Raw genomic sequence first — 18,600 nt, forward strand, 5'->3', positions numbered from 1 at the left:
TAAGGCACTAGAGTGGGACTGAGGTGCTCTGGGTTCAATCCCTGGGTCTACAGCAGCCTTACTGTGTGAGCTTAGAAAAGTCATTTAATCTCTTTGCCTCATTTTCCATACTGTAAAATAGGGATAATAATCCTTCTTTCCTCCCACTCTGTATCCATTTTGTGTATTAGGTTCCCTTAAAACCCCAACCTAACGCTGTCAGATCTCCAATGCAGAGACAGTCTCTTACTGTGTATGTACAGTGTGTAGAACAATGAGGAACCGATTGTTCATTTGTTATTATTTGTATTACTATAATGCCTGGGGGCCCTAATCAAGGAGTGGGACCCCGTTATGCTAGGTGCTGTACAAACAGAGAAAAAAAGATGGACTCTGCCCCAAAGAGCAAACAATCTAAGTTAGAGTTCTTTCAGTGTGCATGTATTGGGGGTTGAAAATTTGACCATAATTGTCAATGCGCAAGTTAATACATGAACAAAGTATTGCTAGATGATCTGAAGACATTTGCTTATCATACTTAATAGTAGTAAGGAAGCATAATGGATTAATATTCACATGGATTAAAGTGGATTAGTAGTCACGTAAAGAGCTGAAATGTTCTCCAAGCATTTGTCTGGTATTTTTTTCCCTCTACAGACTTATATTTGTCTACCAAATGTATGAATCTCATTTCTTTAAATGCAACATAGTTTTGATTCTGTGCTTGTTTTGTGACCATTCCCACTCAAACTTGCTTACTGATGACTTTATTATTAAATTCTTTAAAACTCTCCAGGAGAACTCCTATCACATATGGAACGAGATAAGAAATGAATTAAATGTCCTCGTATTTTCACTTCTAAAATGCATGGAACATCTTAATAAGGATATCCTTACTGCTCTCCATATTATCCAACAGGGCTCTTTGTATTATGGAGAAACTGCTTTTTAGCTCTCCAAAGTGCATATAAAAAGCCACCTATGATAATAGTGTTTATTCAAACCATGTACAATATGTATTAGCTCCAATAAACATGAAGAAATACACAGCTCTGCATTGCTGAGGTTTCCAGCTGTAAAATTTCCAATTAAAAACTCTTTCTTCATGTAAGTAATATATCCAGCATAGATAATAATTTCTACCACAAAGTCTTTAATACCATTAATGATTTGATCTTTCTGAGAGCACTACAAAAGGGAGAGAAAGAGAGAGAGAGAAAAAGAGCTAGGTAGGTGGAAGCTTACCCAGCAGGAAAATCTACTGATCTGTAAATAGAGTGTGTCAAGGAATTAAAGAAGCAAGATGAGGTGCGTGCACAAAGTTACACTTGAATGTAAACTGACTGCTGGTGTTTCTTTTTCTTTTCTTTTCTTTTTAAATGCTTAAAAATTGTAAATCACATTTTCTGTATGTGTCTTTCCATTTTGAGGTCCAGCTTTTTATTTTCACATGCAGGTTAATCAAGGTTGATGCCAGTGTCATAAAGCCACTCAGGTCTACTGCATGTATACCCACACTTTTATGTACATATGTTTCAGGGTTATCATTTTGCTTAATAAAATCAACATACTTTATCATGAACATGTCTTTTTACTTTGAAACTTTGGGGCATTGTGATCATAACACTTTTCACTTGCCCTTGTAACCTTTCATCCAGCTATCTCGGAACAGCTCAGCGAGAGCTGAGGGTACTTGGAAGCCTTCAGGAAGCACTCAGTCCTGTGCAGGAACAAGTCCTAAGTGGTGCTTTACAAGCCATTTGGGTCTAGAAATCATACTGGCCATCTCACAAGTACTGGCTCCATTGTCACTTCTTGGTTTCAGTTCTGCTGGAAATATTTCCATAGCCGTCCATTTTATGGGAATTTGGCAAATCCACTTGTAAACAAAACTTGTAAGAACAGAGACGGCCACAAAGCTCATTTTAAAATATTTTCAGTGAACTGCTTTTGAATCGTTAGAAAAGATCATGTTCAAGTTAGGACATACTGTGGACTGTGGTTGGTCCTTGTTTTGTGATAGTAGGAGCAGCAGCAACTAAATAAAGTTGCACAATATCCAATCTATCCTCCCGTTTTTTAGTCCCTTGTAATTTTTGAAACTTTCATCATTTTGGCTAAGATATTCTAGGATTGGTATCCGTCCAAAGCTGTGGATATTTTTGTGTGTGTGTGGAAGTCTGAGCAAGAATGATTCAGCCAGTTTTGAGCACAAGGAGAGTGAAAGGGGGAAAACATCTTAAAAACTCCAAGAAAAACATAAGGTGTCAGCCTGTACAAATAAAATCAAAACAATGCGATTCAACAGGATGTCAGATTTATTTGCCATTGCCAAACTATTTATCAAAATGATGCTTTCACTAAACTGTCTTACAACACAATCAGCATATGCTTAATATTTCATCCCAGTGCTCCCATTTTTGTGCCTCCACTGACGTCAAGAAACTGAAACTCAGACTTAAATTATTGATTTTGTATTTGGTTAAAATAAACACCCAAAGCCAAATTCTGTTCCGAGTTACAAAAAACTTAATTATTGGAGTTCATGAAGTTACGCTGGCTTTACATCACTGTAAATAACAGCAGAATTTGGCTTGAATCAAGACAGATTTCTTGACCACTATGCTCACTGAGCTACCATACTTGTCTCAAACCATTCTCCAGGCCTCAGGATAAAATGCATCTCCTGTTCCCTCCCCAGTGAACAACTGATATTTAACGAAACTCGGGTATTCCAATGAACTCCATCAACGTCCTATAGTTCATAGCAAGGATGTTTCACTGTGACTACTATGGATGTTAGTGGATGCTCTGAACAGTGTGTCTGAATCCTCTGTGCATCTATATGCCTGAGTTTTGAATGTCTCTGCTTCTATCAGCTTCAGTCAGAGCTTTATTAATACATGGTGGGGTTTTCATTTTTTGTTCCTCCCCCCCCCAATAATTTTCTTTGTTATAATAAAAGTAGCATGAATAAATAACACGGACAGCGCTATAATGAAGGATCAGCAGGTTAATTAGAGAGATGAGTGGAGAGTGATCATCCTCTACCCTGCTGAGCATCTGCTGCCAAGTTAATTCATGCAGCAGCATTGGTGTCTGTTCCTGGAGGAGCTGCCTGCTGCTTTTCCAGCTACAAGTACTATAAAGAAAGTGTCCACAGGGAAGGGAAAGCAAATCAGATAAATTGAATTTATTACTAATCAGCCGATGTGATTTATTTGCAAGTTTCAAGTTTTAGGAACTAAATAAAAGGCAAGCTGGGGGCTGTTGCTCTTCATGTACAGGTCATATTTCCAGCAGCACTAGGTGACATTTTCTTCTTTTTTTTTTTTTACTTTGAGGGGGCAAATTAGAGGCTGTTGCTAACATGATTCCCACAGCAGCAGTGAGCAGTTTCTATCCATTGTCAAAACAGTTTTCTCAATGTCACCCTCTGCTTTTTTCCTGAGGGCAGGTTCAGGTTGCCACTGTGGGAACATCTGATTGAGCCCCACTCTTGCGTCTCCTCGATATCTACTTCACCATATTTCAGGTTCATTATCATTTAGCTCAACAGTAGTCTTCTTCTAGCTGACAAAGCTCTTTCTCTCCTCTTGTTGTCTACTGTCTCTTCCTGTATCACGTTGGGACCTACAGGCCAGCCAGGTTGAGCTCACCTGGTGTTAGCTGGATAAATATGTAGGTAAATGACAGTCACTGCCCAAAGAGCAAGTTTAGTCCTCTCTTTTCCCCTTCTTTTGGGCCAGATTACGTGCACTGAGTCTTACTTTACTCTGTGAGAAGTCGTCCTCCTGAAATCAATAGGACTATTTGCAAAGTAACGTACCGCCCAGCATGAGCAAGAGTGGAAGAAATGGGTCCTTGATTGTCTCCATCCCACTTCTCCTCCATCCCATTTTCTCCAGTCCTTTTCCCATGTGTTTTTTCCCAATTCTTTCCCCCCCTCACACTTGGCCTTTCCACTTTATCCCCAGGGCATCCAGTTCCTCCCTCTTACATCGCTCTCCAGTTCTTCCTCTCTCCCCCCTCTCTGGCCCGCCTAACAGACATTGTTCCGTCCCCTCTTCCTTGCGCTGTAACAGAAAGATCTGTTGTCATCCATTGTTTGTAAACATCTTTAAACATACAAGAATCCCCCTCTTCCGGCAATGACAGCTGTCAGTGTTCTTTCTTATGGAGGTCTCAGTGGAGCCACCTAGTGGCTGAATGGTTTAGGTGCACCCTTGTGCGTGAATGGGTAATAGGGGAAGGGCAGCAGGGCCCAGTAAAGAGAATTTCTCTTTGCACAGCCTTCCCCTTTTGTTCATGACTCGTCCGCGTCTGCCTGTTCTACACCCTCAACACGTTACACCGGGGCAAACAGGAATAGAGTGACTGCGTCAGAAAGAAGGAGGAGCTGCAAACAAAAAATATTTATTGCTTTTTTCATGTCAAAGCAGGTGTCTGACCCTTCCTATGTGTACCGGGGACAGGAGGAGGAGGCCAGGAATGGAATGCAAGGAGCCTTCCCAAGAGGGCTTTTTGCTCCAGCAGCATAAAGACTGTGAAAAGATTCAACTCACAGTAGCGCTAGCCTCTCCAAAGGGTACAGGCCGGGCCAGGTTTAGCAGAGCTGGCTAGTCACTCAGGCAAGTAGCTTCTTCGAGGGAGGGTCTCTGGAACTGGAAATTATTGTATGTGTTTCAGGCACAAGCACACCTGCAGCTCCCAATGGAAAAATGACCCCATGCATGATGCTATCCCATGCAGGACTATGTCTTAGATACAAGATAGTGAGAGGGTAGAGACTGAGCCCCAGAAGTTCAGCTGCTTTTTTTTTTTTTTAATTAAAGAATCAGGTGTGGAGAAAGAAAAGAGCATAGGAACAATGTGGACAAAACAACCATATATGGTCCTGCTCCTTGAGAACTATGTGCAGTCCCATGGACTTCAAGGCAGGGGCGTGGTTCTCCGTGGAGGACTGGAGTTTAGTTGTGTCTGACTCCTCCTTTGGAAGCTCAAAAGAAAAGGATTATGGATCTAATTCATGCTAAAGTCTCTTTAAATGGTCATTACCAAAAAAAAAATACAGACTTTTTTTTTTTGTTTTTTAAATCTCACCAAAATAGTGACTGGGACCAGGAGGAGGAAAACACAACTTGCTGAACATGCCCTGCTAAGATATTCCAAGATTATACTAACAAAAGAAATTAGGTTCATTTTAAAAATACCCCTTAAATAAATTGAACTACAGCATAATTTTAGTAATGTACCTTTTTTCTTTCCATTTGGATGTTTGATACCATGCAGTTCAGCTGGGGAGGGTGTCTGAGATAGGAGGGAGATTTTGTTGCTATATGTGCATTTCAATGTCACCTCTGACATTTTTAACCAGTGTAAAGAAGTGCAGTTGTTCATTCTGAAGATGTACTAATCATTGATTCCATACACATATCTTCTCCATTACATCAGAGTGGCACGCAGAATAAGGGGTATAATTAAGGAGTTTGATGCTGTTTGGGTTGTCTAAATCCTTGAGAACTCACACCTGAAACTGAGCTTTAATAAACAGGCATGCTTCCTATAACTCCTAAAAGGACATGAGAAAGGACTAGACTATCTATTTAGCTCCATGGTGCCATCAGTTGGGATGTGACTGTTGCTAACTTGAAAAGACATAAGGAAAATCTGATTCCCACAGCCGAAAAGTGAAGGAGAATCCTTTCTGTACTAGAGAGGTATTCAGCTCTAATCAGCTTCAACTTCAAAAATGTTGCTTTATAATATCACTATTTTGATTTATGGTGGGTTTGTTTGAATATCCATTCTAAATATGTCTAAAATACAAACTCAAACTCAGATCTAAATAATTAGGTCCACTTTAGATATAGTCAGTTAAATTAGAACTATGAAACCAAGCACCTCTGAATTTTGGGAGGAGGGATGTTTGAAATTGAATCTGGTAGAACCAGGCCTGGTTCTCTCCTCTGCTATACTAGGGGTGTATCTACACTGCAGCTGGGAGCATGCCTGCCATCAACGAGGCTGGGACCAGAGCGGCTGCACCCCCACTGATAAAATCAAAGCCTCCTGGTGCATAATAAGCTGAACACGAGCTCCCAGAGCTACACTGTGGTCAAAAGGGCTAATGGGATGCATAAACGGGAATCTTGAGTAGGAGCAGAGAGGTTATTTTACCTCTGTATTCGGCGCTGGTGTGACCGCGGCTGGGATCCTGCGTCATTAGATTGGCTCAGGCTCACGTGCTAAAAATAGCAGTGTGGATTTTGCAGCCCTGGCAGAGGCTTACCACCTGAGCTCAGATCCAGAGGGTCAGGTGGGCTTGGGAGCCCAAGCTGCAGCAGTCAGGCTGCTATTTTTAGTGTGCTCACTTGACTCAATCTAATGGGAGCTTGTCTACGCAGGCTGGGAAACTCCTTACCAGCTGCAGTGTAGACATACCCCATGTGATTATTAGAGCTGGTTGGGAAATTTTTTATTAAACTTTTTTTGCCAAAAATATTGATTCATTGAAACTGAAACTGTTCACAGGATGAGGTTGCTTTAGATAAGTTTCCTGATGTGAAAAAATGGTGACTAAAGTTTTTTAAATTGTTTAAACGTACCATTTTGACAATTTCTAAACAAAAAGAGGGGTTGTTTTTGTTTTGGTTCAAAATTACTTCAGTTAGAAATGTAACTTAATTTATATGGAAAAAAAAACAAAAAAAGAGGAAAACAAGGTGAAAATCTAAAAAAAAAAAAAAAAAAGGTGTGAAATTATTGAAACAAAATGTGTTGATTGACCTGAACTGGTTGTGGAGGGGGGAGGCAGTTCTGGACCATAATTTTGTTTTTAGAATTTGATTTTTTGTCCCAATTTGGGATGGGAGCATTTATTGAACTCTTAAATTCTCATGGGATGGGAAAACCATTTCTCACCCAATCCTTGTGGCTACACCATCATGAAACTGGTGTATGCAAATGGAGAATTAGGTTCCTAGGAGTCCTAATCTTCATTTCCCTTCTTTATGCACCAGCCAACTCCCTCTTTTCTTCTTCTGTTTATGGAACTAATTAGGATGACCAGACAATAAGTGTGAAAAATCGGGACAGGGAGTGGGGGGCAACAGGAGCCTATATATAAGACAAAACCCCAAATATCGGGATTGTCCCTATAAAATCAGGACATCTGGTCACCCTAAAACTAATTAGTCAGCTACAAGAACCTGTCCATTTTCTATACTCTGCTACAGGCTCAATCAATTATAGAAGTTACTACCGTTATATCAATAATATCACATCTACTGGTAAGTATCTCCTAGGGTATTCTTGTTGGGTAGTATGAAATTGTCTGTATTCTATATCAACCCTCACCTAAATGAATGTGTGTGCATGCATGGGAGCGCACACACACACACACACCAAGAACAACGCACTATGTTGTTAAAACTTTATCAGAATGTGACCGACCACCTGAATAGCTTCCCCCGCACCCATTCCCCTACCTTCCATCTCTCTCTTCCTGTTTATTTTGTATTTTACAGACTGCAAGCTCTTTGGGGGCACCGAGCATGCCTTTTATGTTGGTCTGCTAGTGGTCACTGCCCCGGTGATCTATTGCTGTTGGAATGGCCCCTGGGACCATGAAAAGTTGGTATAAATAGAACAGCCCTAGGGGAGTTTCACTGTACACCAGAAATCTGAACGGCACCAGGATCAAGGGAGCACAAAGGTATCTCAGAGGTTCCTTTGTGCCCCCCCCCCCCCGCCACACACACCCACCAACCACCTCCTGAGCTGCACTGAGTGTTTTTCAGCCATATCTCAGGAGAGGGGCCTTTGTGCTATGTCTGTTGTATGAACTTTGCCTATCTTTCAATTTTCTCTCCCTTCCAGCCACACAAACCTCCCTCTTCAATTTCCTGCTTTCCATGAAATGTCATTTAGCGATTAAGTCAAAACCATTTCATAACTCAAAATATGAGGAGACTGCTTTTTTCATAGCATTTCAAGCACATTGACTCTGGAAATACAGGAGAAAAGAGGTTACTGAAAAGAGCTGCAGTCTAACCCTTAAGCCCGAAATATGATGTATAGCTTTATCTTTCCATTTTCCATCAGTGATGTTAGGGTTTTCAGAAAGACATATAAATGTCACAGTACTTGTGTGTAGAGGTCTGGGGTAATTATTTTATTATTATTATTATTATTATTATTTTTTGGTGAAGGAACACACAAAACAAGTTAACATGAATCAACATGCACTCTATTAGGGCATGACTCAAAACACTGAGTTTTAGTATTTGTTCCTCTGAATCTAGCAGTTAAAAGCTAAGCTGAATCATTAAGTATGTGAATAAATCAAAGTGTCTTGTATTTTTTAAGTGCTTACTTACAGTGGTTAAAACATGAACATTCTGCCATGTACAAAATCATTTATATTAGAAAGGAGTGGGCTGGTAAATGTTTGGATTCTATGGTTACCTAAAGGCAATAGAAAATCTCTTATGTTAAGTGAGGCACTAAATTCAATAATTACCTGTGAGAATCTGAGTCAGTTATTTGATGTACAGCTACACACATTAGGTACCATTAAACAAAATCGACATTTGCCACACCATAGTATTTACAGTATTGCCTATATTTAAAATAACACAAATAGTACAGTAAACTTAACTACTGCAGGAGATAAATCTTGATTGTTTTAATTGTGTCCACTATGCTTGAAAGCTGTGAGAATACAAGAGGTTTAACTATGTGTGAGAGAGCAGTATGTGTTATTCATAAATCAAATATTCACCCTAACCACATGGGTAAAGCAAATACCCATGTATACCATCTAGCTGAGTGATCCTTGATATTAGCACAACTTCATTACCACATATATCTCTTTAAAACACAAAGCCAACAAATAGGCAGCTGGTGGCCAAAACTGATTTCTTGATGGTGACTTCCTAGAATTTCCTAACCAACAACCTACTAAAATTGTGTTTAAAACACCACCGGAAAAAAAAGTTGCCAAAGTGAAGGCAGTTCTTCCAGTTGTAATTGTGGCAAATCCCTGTTCTTCCCTTGTCACTCTCCTAGCATTAGCAACTGTGCTCAGTTCCAGTGCACAAGGTAGAAACCCTACCAATGGCAGAAATCAGGCATTGGTAAAGGGTAGCTTTACACGATTGATCCCACTGAATTCAATGGGGCAACTACCATGCATAAAATTAAAGCATGTTCATAAGTCTTTGCAAGATTGAGGGCTAGGATGCTCTGGAATCAGTTTCTCTTACTTTTTCAAAAGAAAATAGGGTTTAGGTTTCAAGGTACCAAGTACCAATAACTACCTTTCAAATAAAAATGTTCATCACCTTTGAAGATCAGGCCCACAGCTTTTAACCCAATCTAGCACTTCCTCTTGGTTTTCTTCTATAGGATTCTACCACTTTAAACAACAAAAATGTTTATTTTACTGCAGGAGCGATACTATGTAGCTTCAATGTAAAATACAAAACACAATTTGTTTTGACTGATGGATGTACTTTATTAAATGAACTAATAGCAGGTGGGATTACTTTAAAAATAATACTTTTCCATACACTGGTTTCATGAAGTTAGTTTTTATGAACATGCAAGCTGAGAAGGTCAGTGCCTTATGTATCTGGTAAGTGGGGCTGGGGCTGGTGAAGGGGGCTGATGTGCATGACACAGTATGTATGTGCTTGTGCGGGGGATTTATGAACTAGGGAAACATTGTTTTCAGCAGCTATTTTGAAATGATCCAGCTGTTTAAATGTTCACTTTTCCAGATAATACACTCAGCATTTTGGCAAAGCACAGTGGATTCAGCCGTCAGAAGCAAGAAGTGTATCTTTTACCAATCATAATAAGTGATAGTGGAAATCCTCCCATGAGCAGCACCAGCACCCTTACAATTCGGGTCTGCGGGTGCAGCAGTGATGGTGTTGTTCAGTCCTGTAACGTTGAAGCTTATGTACTTCCTATTGGACTCAGTATGGGAGCCTTAATTGCCATATTAGCATGCATCATTTTGCTGCTAGGTATGTATTCATTTACAGCCTGCTGTTCAACATTTTTCTGGTTCATAAATGACTATAAATAAACAAAGAAACCAAATGGTAAAGGTGATGCTATCTGGAAAAAAATATTATCTAATTATTAGTGTTAATGTATAAAGATTTGAGTAGCTATAGAGTTTTGGAGTAATTGCTTCAACTGCATATAGATGAATCTAAGGCTAGAAGAAGAAAAATAATATATATGAATTATATTAGTGCCCCAAGACCCAGTCAGGATGAGCCCTATTGTGCTAAATGATGTACAAAACCAGAAAGCACAGTCCCTATTCCAAAGATCCTTACATAGAAATTGTATTTAAATAAGAGTTGTATTATGAAATATTGAGTAAGAAGGTGAACTGAGACTATACTGTGGGTGTTGGAAACTGAATTATTTGTTATATGCTATTTCTTCCAAGACTTGTATGTGTTTCTTCCGGATTGTAATGGCTTTAGCGAGATTGCAGTTTTACAAGATAAAAAGCACTGTATATTTGAATCAAACACATAAAAAAGTAGCATATGACATCAGCAAGCCAGAGAACAGTGATGAAAGAGCCCTGTTGCTCTGCTGAGTAACAGGTTTCAGAATTAAGCTGCAGAAACAACAAATAGTAACTAAAGCCCAACTCTTTGTGCACCTACCCATAATTCTAAAATTAATATGACCTAAACTTCTTCTCATCTCCTCCCACCCCCATCACAGTTTCACTCTCCTTACTGTAGTACTGTACGGCCTTTGAGCAACAGGTCAACAAAATATTTCTTCCTGTGACTATGATCAGAGCCATATTTTCAAAAAGTGTCATCTAATTTTGGTTGTCTCCATTTTTGCGTGCCCAGCTTTAGACACATAGGCCCATATTCACAAAGGTACATCAATGGGAGTTAAGTATCTAAACATCTTTGTGCATCTGGGCACTAGGGTTTCATTTTCAGAGATACTGAGCAGTTCCTAATGATTTCAGTTGAGATTGTGAATTCTCAGAAATCAGCCATCTGAAAATCAGGCCAAACCTGTCTGAAGTGAAGCTTAGAAATGGAGACATTCAAAATTCTGACCCTTTAAAAAAATTGGGCCTAAATAAGCTATTTTATAAATATAGGGTTATGGTAATAGGAAGGTAGAACTCCTTCCCCTAGCTCCTGATCAAATTTTTGCCATTCCACCAGTGTGTTACATTTCTAGCTCTTTCAGCTTTAATTATGGCTTTATTACTCTTGTAGAAGGATACTATCTGCAGCCTTCTACAAAAAAAAAATCTAGTTTACAGCTGCTTTGATTAGATGTTTTCTTAACTAATCAGCCTGTGATGCTTTTTTACAGTTATTGTGGTGCTGTTTGTAACATTGAGAAGACATAAAAATGAGCCTCTGATTATCAAAGATGAGGAAGACGTGAGGGAAAATATAATCCGTTATGATGATGAAGGAGGTGGCGAAGAAGATACAGAAGCTTTTGACATTGCAACTTTGCAAAATCCAGATGGAATTAATGGATTTTTACCCCGGAAGGATATTAAGCCTGATCTTCAGTTTATGCCCAGGCAGGGGCTTGCACCTGTTCCTAATGGTGTTGACGTTGATGAATTTATTAACGTAAGGCTTCATGAAGCTGATAATGACCCCACGGCTCCACCTTATGACTCCATCCAGATTTATGGCTATGAAGGAAGAGGCTCAGTGGCTGGTTCCCTTAGTTCATTGGAGTCCTCTACATCAGACTCAGATCAGAATTTTGACTACCTCAGTGAATGGGGTCCCCGCTTTAAAAGACTTGGAGAACTCTACTCAGTCGGAGAAAGTGACAAAGAAACTTGACAGTGGATTACAAACTTTTTCACTCTTGACTTAAGGATCATGTAATATTCTAGGGCCACTGCTGTTAGTTACGACTAATGTGGCTTTTTGTTTTAGAGGCAAGTTTAGCGCCAGTCATCTAAAAAATCATAAAATCACCTTCATTGTAATGTTGAATAAAAAAAAATAAAGTATATGTTAGGAGGTATAAGTCTTGTGGAGTGTGAAGTAAAGTATGTGGAGTGTCTAGAAGTCTTTGGATATTCGATATTCACTTGACCACTCTGAAGATGAAGATTTTGATCTTTGATAATCTTCAGTGAAATGAAAGGAATTAAAAGAAAAGGGTGCTTTTCTAGATAATGGACCTGCAATGGTTTTGCTATTGAACAGAATCGGCTGTCAGTATGTAAAGCTAATGGTGTGTTTCCGCATTGCCAACAAAGATCCTACCACAAAAATGTTAAAAGCAATATCTGGTCTTCTTTGCAATGCTGAATGGAAACAGCACTGTAAATCCCTACTGGCTTCTACTGTGCAGTGACCATACATTGTACATACAGTAATTGTTGGCCACATAACCACAGACTGAACGTCATCTTTAAATATTGTGTCAAGCCTTAAAATATTCACATGTTCTTAATCCATTCCAGTGATGGGATTAGAAACTCTACCAATGTGCAGAGGTTCAAGAGTGGGGGTTCAAAACCCTACTTTAAAAGAGGATTGTTTTAGAGAAGAAGGAACTCCTACTCCATCTTCTGAAAGGGGAAGGAAAAAGAAACTGTGAAAGGAGATGGACTTACATATATGAAACAATTAATGATTTTATTGCTAAAGATTGAATTTATTTGTTTAATCCTGAAATAAATATTTTATTGATGTCCATTACTGCTTTTATTTATTAAGGGTAATAATCTATAGTGTAAGATTATAAAGAAACCTAAATTATATCCATTAATAAACCTTTAGAGTTTTTTCTATATATAAAATGAATGTTTAATACATGTACATTTTGAAAAGAAAATGACAATTTGTTGCAGGTTAAAGCAGTAACCTATCCATTTGCAGTAGCTGAGTTTTAAGTGAATGCTGGCAGGAATAAAACTTTCCCAGATAAAACTTTTGACAGTTTTATATTTTCTTCATAAATCTAGTAACTGGCGTTTTTAATACAAGCACAAACAGCTGGAAGTAAACTGGTTCATGTGAATATTTAAACTGTAGACTTTTAGAAATCCACACATTACACAGTACAGTAAAACAATGCTTATAGTTCTCCACTGTATTAGAGCAGGAACCAGTATGTACATAATTTTACTGCTTCTGTTATTAGCATTTCTTTTATATAATATTCATGGTGATGCACCAGGGCTCTTGCACACACTGAAAACAGCACTAGGAGCTGCAAGCATATTCAATTTGTAATGCAAACTTGCCATTTAGAAGTAGCAATTGTATAATAAAACTGAGTATTACATGCAAATCATTTTAATTTTCTACTTTATTTTGATGCTATATTATCATTTGTTTATTTACTTCATGTATTGTATTCAGAGAAACTCCTGTATTGTTTCCTACTTTGTGAAATATATTTTTATAAATATCTTTCTTGTGATTGCTGTTTCTTTTCAGTTTAATCTGTACCCTTTAGAGAGGAATCATCAGCTGTGAATATCTAAAAGTTCTTTATAAACCTCTGACTGCTACAGTTTCTTCAGTCATTTATTAATCAATTAAATAGTTGGCAATCACATCAATACACTGTTTAAAATAGGAGATAAAGTCAGAATAACAAAAGAAAAAGATGTTGGGGGCAATTTTGGGACAGTGCCTGGAGAATTAAACATGCAGCAACCTCATACCGCAAGAGGATTTATGCATATGTCTAATTTTCTGTGTGCCATGCTGAAAATTAACCTCCCAACCTTTTTTTGAATGTGGCTAATAAAAAGAAATTGTTGTCTCTAGGATTCTCAGTTATGTTTCTTCTATAAACAAAAATAGCTTGACGCATCATCCCCAACTCTGCATGCATTTCAAAATGGAAACATTGACATTTGCTTTAGCTATGCCGCAGCTGCCTTTAATGACTGCAGTTTGCAGATAACTAATATGCTAACACCACTTCTAAATGCATTGTAAAGGTTTTAATGAAATTAATGAAGTCTCCAATTTATTTAAATTAGGCTGTATTCACAAGTTCCATCTGAATAGCTTTACACAACGCTCTCAGCAACATACACTAAACAGTGGAGTCATCTAAAGATAGAAAAGCTGCATTCACCGGGGTTTCAAATGAAACTCAACACATTTTCTAATAGATTTCAATAATAGTCAAATGCATTCTTGTGGAGGATCTGTTAATCATTTGGCCAAAGTGAAAGGGTGTTGTGTAGTGTAATGTGCCATCTTATGGTAACACAAGTGTTAAGGTCTGATTTCCATCCGATGTTAGACCAAGTTCCAATCTAGACCACACTCCTTGGAGCAAAGGAAGGTGATGTAAGATATGGATGAGATTATTGTTTATATCCACACACAGATATAACACAAGTAGCTCCTGAGTAGGCGTTATATTGTTCACTGTGGCTCTTTGCAGGGTTCCTTTGTAGACAAACTCACGAATGTATAACCTTCTGATTGCCTTTTTGATTGAAAGCTCCGCCTGAGACCATGACTGTGACACTAGTAATAAGATTTCAAAAAAATCCCATCACTAGCACTATAGGAGAGGTAAAGCATGACAGAAATCTCATCGTTGTCAGTCAAAAAGATAAGGTAACCACTACTGGTAGGTATTGCTTTAGATTATGCTTCCATATAGCTTCTAAACATAAATATCACCAATGAAAAGGAGGAGGCAAAAAAGCAATGGAACCGTTCTATCTACTAATGGTAACATGCAACGTTTTCTTCTTAAATCTGACAATATTAATGACAAAAAGGTTCAGTTGGCAAACAAGTAAACTCAGGATTCTTTGGATGATTTATGGCATTGTGGATCCTCAAACAGTTTAGGAAGTGAAATGTTGATCTCTAGTTTTCAGTACTTGCTCATTGTGTGCGGATGAAATTAGTTCAGTGTGAAATTGTTTTGGATAGGAATTGTGCTGCATGATTTGTGTGCCATGTTGATAGTTTATAATCCTTACGATTAGAATCATATCAACCTTCATTTTGCAGTTGGATTTAGACATTTTTATCTAAATGGTCTTTTTAATCACATAAAATAATTATTGTCCCTTTTTATGAGGTTGATTTGGCTGTTGGATTGACTTAAATGACAAGTAAAATGGGTTCCATTAGAATTAATAACATTTACAAATTCCTAAAGTAAATTCCCCAAATCCCTTAAAAGCCCTAAGTGGCCTAGAACCCAGCTACCTTAGATTCTGCCTTTTCCTCCCTGACTCACTATGCTACCTCATTCATTTGGGAAACATAAGTAAATCATCCCATGGGTAAAAGCACAGAGGAGGCAAGATAGTATAGATTCACACGGAGATTTAGGCATTGCAGGACCTGACTTTTGGCAACCTCCCATTTCCCTTTTACAACGTGGGCGAGGGAGATTTCAGTGGAAGGGTCCTGGTTTGGAAAGGTGAGACTGTGCCTGGAACAGATTGAAGACCATTGGCCTAGCATACAGGGCATAGTGTATAAAGATAATGTAGGGATGGCCAAAGTGCAGACTCTGGACCCAGTGCAAAAATTAGAACATGCTCCTTTTGATGCCTGTGCCCCAAGTAACCTATTTCCTTTCCAGTAGCTGAGCTATCTGCCTCTCATCCTTCTCCCACCTAGTCCATGTTCTAACTCCCTGAGTGCTCCCACTCACAGCTGTTTCCTCTGATTATCAAGGGCGCCAAACTTCTTGCTGTTTTCTTGCCCGGCCACTTTTCACACCACATGCTACTGTAGCCCACCACACCTCATTTCCACCAGCCATTTCTGCCCCTGCATGCCACTCATTAGCAGCAAGTTTCTACACAGAGAAATTCTTTACATCCATGTGAGCAAATGAGGTGAGTTTCTTCTCTTTCACCTGGCCCCTATTTTTATCTTAATTGTTTTTTCCTGGCTGTTTCTTTGTTCCTGGCTCTTCTAGTTCCTTTTAGCCCTGTCACCCATCCATTGTCCCCTATTTCCCCAGACATCCATCTCCATCAACTTGCTCTCCTGATTCACACTGGTCCTCCCTCCTTCCCAACCCTGTTTCTGCAATCCAGAAATTGTTTCTTACACCAAAAAACTGTAAACAGCTAACACAACTAGGTCTTAATCTACCCAAGTTCCCTTTTCCCTGCTCACATATTGTTCCCCCCCATAGTCCTCTCCCAAGGCGGTGTTGACATTGCCACACCCTGTTGCTGCTCAGCACCAGGAGACAGCTAGGTAGGGCAGCATATCTCAGTTCATCCAGCTCTCTGCCTCTTCTACACTAGCTTATTTATGCAGTTACATAAAAAAATCCTCATGCAGTCAGCTTGCTCCTCCAGATACAGCACCAGAACTATAGCATAAACATACATGGATCAAACACAGTATGAAAAATAAAACACATTAATGGAAAACCACACAAAGAAATGGAGGGGAAACTGCAGTGAACAATCTGGGTTATTTATTGTTAAATAATATATGTAAAATGATACAGTAAATACATCAAAAACATTCTTCGTAATGTTCAATTAACAGGATGTATGTGCATTAGAATCAAATATGTTCACAAGTATTTCTGGCCCAGAGAAATGTAGACAAGTTACTTGAAAAATTAATTTTCAGTTTGGGAGAATTTTCAGCAATCAGCAGAATGGTGTAGTAAACTGAGCCTTTGTAGGGGGAAAATAAGCAAGAGTATTCAGCATTATTAGAATTTACTTTCAGAATGTGGTAGGTGTCATTAGCAGCAGACACAGCACTGATGGAGCGAACAGTAGAAGCTTTCTGTAGTCTATCATTCAGATAAGTCAGACTCATATTATTTCTACATTTGTACACTATTTGTGCAAGATAATATTCTGGCTTTGCAGAAGTTGGAAACCAATTTAGCTTGCTGTATAATTCACATTGATGGGTTTTGTAATCACACTGCAAAATGAGTCTAGCTGCTCTATTATAAAATACTGATATAGGCTTGAGTGCTGCAGAACTAGTCCTACTCCAAATAATGTCCTAGAGTTCAAAATGAGAAATTATAAAAGCACTGACAATTGCTATTGTGCATCTGCAACTGAGACATTTTCCAAAATGGTTAATAAAGGCAAGCAGAGGCTGGCAAATGTGCTCATTAGCATTGCAACACACCTACTTCTTCCTCAGCCTCAGCCTCACTCTCACTTTTTACCAGAATTAATCCAATACAAATGAACAAAATGAAGAGAAGGCTGCAGCTTTAGACATCGTGTTTGGGGGAAATATAACTTACAAAGCCATGTTCCCTCTCCCTTACACTACTGTGGACTTTGCCCCACACTAGTATGCTCAGTGTGACAATGACATCCCTGTTTAATGAATGGATGAAGGGCACCTTCTAAATATACACAAATACTCCTTGACTAGACATTTCTCTCCTAGCCAAAGAGTGTGAGGTCTGCTAATTACCTCTGTGATGGGGCATCCAACCCAAACTGGCCTGTAAGGAAAGCGGCTGTGAGGAGCAGCCAATCAGGGCTGGATAGGCCCATATAAGAAGAGCTGCAGAGCAGAGCAGATTCAGTTCCTCTGTGGTGCTTGAGGATGGAAGTCTGGCTGCCTTGCAGGAGAAAGAACACTAGCACCTTGGACAGAGCAGTGCTGGGCAGAATCAGGGGAGTGAGGGCTGGTCTACACTACGGGGGGAAATCGATCTAAGATATGCAACTTCAGCTACGTGAATAACGTAGCTGAAGTCGAAGTATCTTAGATCAAATTACCTACCGTCCTCACGGCGCGGGATCGACGTCCGCGGCTCCTCATGTCAACTCCGCTACCGCCGTTCGGGTTGGTGGAGTTCCGGAGTCGACAGGAGCTCATTCGGGGATCGATTGCTACCCGCCGATACGGCGGGTAGTGAAGACGTAGCCTGTGAGTGAGCTCCTGGCTGACTGCTAAGACTGGTATGCTGAGGCCCTGAGACAAGGGCGAAGAAGGTGCTGGGACTGTGGGGAAGCGGCCTAGGGAAGCAGACTGAGAGGTTGGAGGGGATGCAGTACATGGCTGCTATCTACAGGGTCCATGGGTGGGGCCCTGGCATAGTGAGCGAGCCTGGATCTTCTCCTCTCCGTGCCACGCTCGCCACTGAAGAATTGGTTAGACACTAAGACTATGGTACTGTCCACCCAGAAGGGAAGAGCACAGATGGTGGCACAGGGGGACAGCTGTGTCCTGAAAAGGATGCCACGGTCCTTGGCGCGACGGTTGAGGAGCATAAGTGATGGCGGGTGAGAGACCACCAGGAGTCGGCGTACCAACCTATGGAGCTGATCTGCAAGATGACCATCAGGAGGCGCTAGCATGGTACGTCGTCGTCCCCCACCTGCTTCACGCCTCCCCTGGATTGCCTAGATCAGGGTCTCATGATAACACATATAGCAGTTGTTCTGTAAGTTAAGAATCAGGATATGGCCTCATTAATATGTCCAAGATCCAGCCCAATATCTTCAGCCTCAGTGAGTCGTGGAGTATCACAATAATAACTTTTTTTTTTAATAAGGGCAAAATTCTCCTCCCTGATGTTCATAGCAGATTTTATTTACAATGCATAATTATCTGTTGGATATTCTGC

At 39.7% G+C, this 18,600-nt stretch overlaps 1 protein-coding gene across 3 annotated transcripts in view; it reads left to right on the top strand.

Moving 5' to 3' along the window:
- The window catches only part of CDH8 (cadherin 8), a 211,005-nt gene extending 197,635 nt beyond the window's left edge, over positions 1 to 13,370 (top strand). Inside the window, exons 11-12 of one of the 3 annotated variants that reach the window (XM_044987732.1) lie at positions 9,765 to 10,016; positions 11,362 to 13,370. In XM_044987732.1, coding sequence (XP_044843667.1) covers positions 9,765 to 10,016; positions 11,362 to 11,855 — 746 coding nt within the window. In that variant the 3' untranslated portion in view covers positions 11,856 to 13,370. Of the gene's footprint in view, positions 1 to 9,764; positions 10,017 to 11,361 lie in introns of those variants that run through there. The other 2 variants (XM_044987734.1, XM_044987733.1) reach the window with 2 other exon arrangements.
- The last annotated feature ends 5,230 nt before the right edge of the window (positions 13,371 to 18,600 follow it).

This window comes from Mauremys mutica, chromosome 14, assembly GCF_020497125.1.
Source record: "Mauremys mutica isolate MM-2020 ecotype Southern chromosome 14, ASM2049712v1, whole genome shotgun sequence".
Classification (NCBI taxonomy): domain Eukaryota; kingdom Metazoa; phylum Chordata; order Testudines; family Geoemydidae; genus Mauremys; species Mauremys mutica.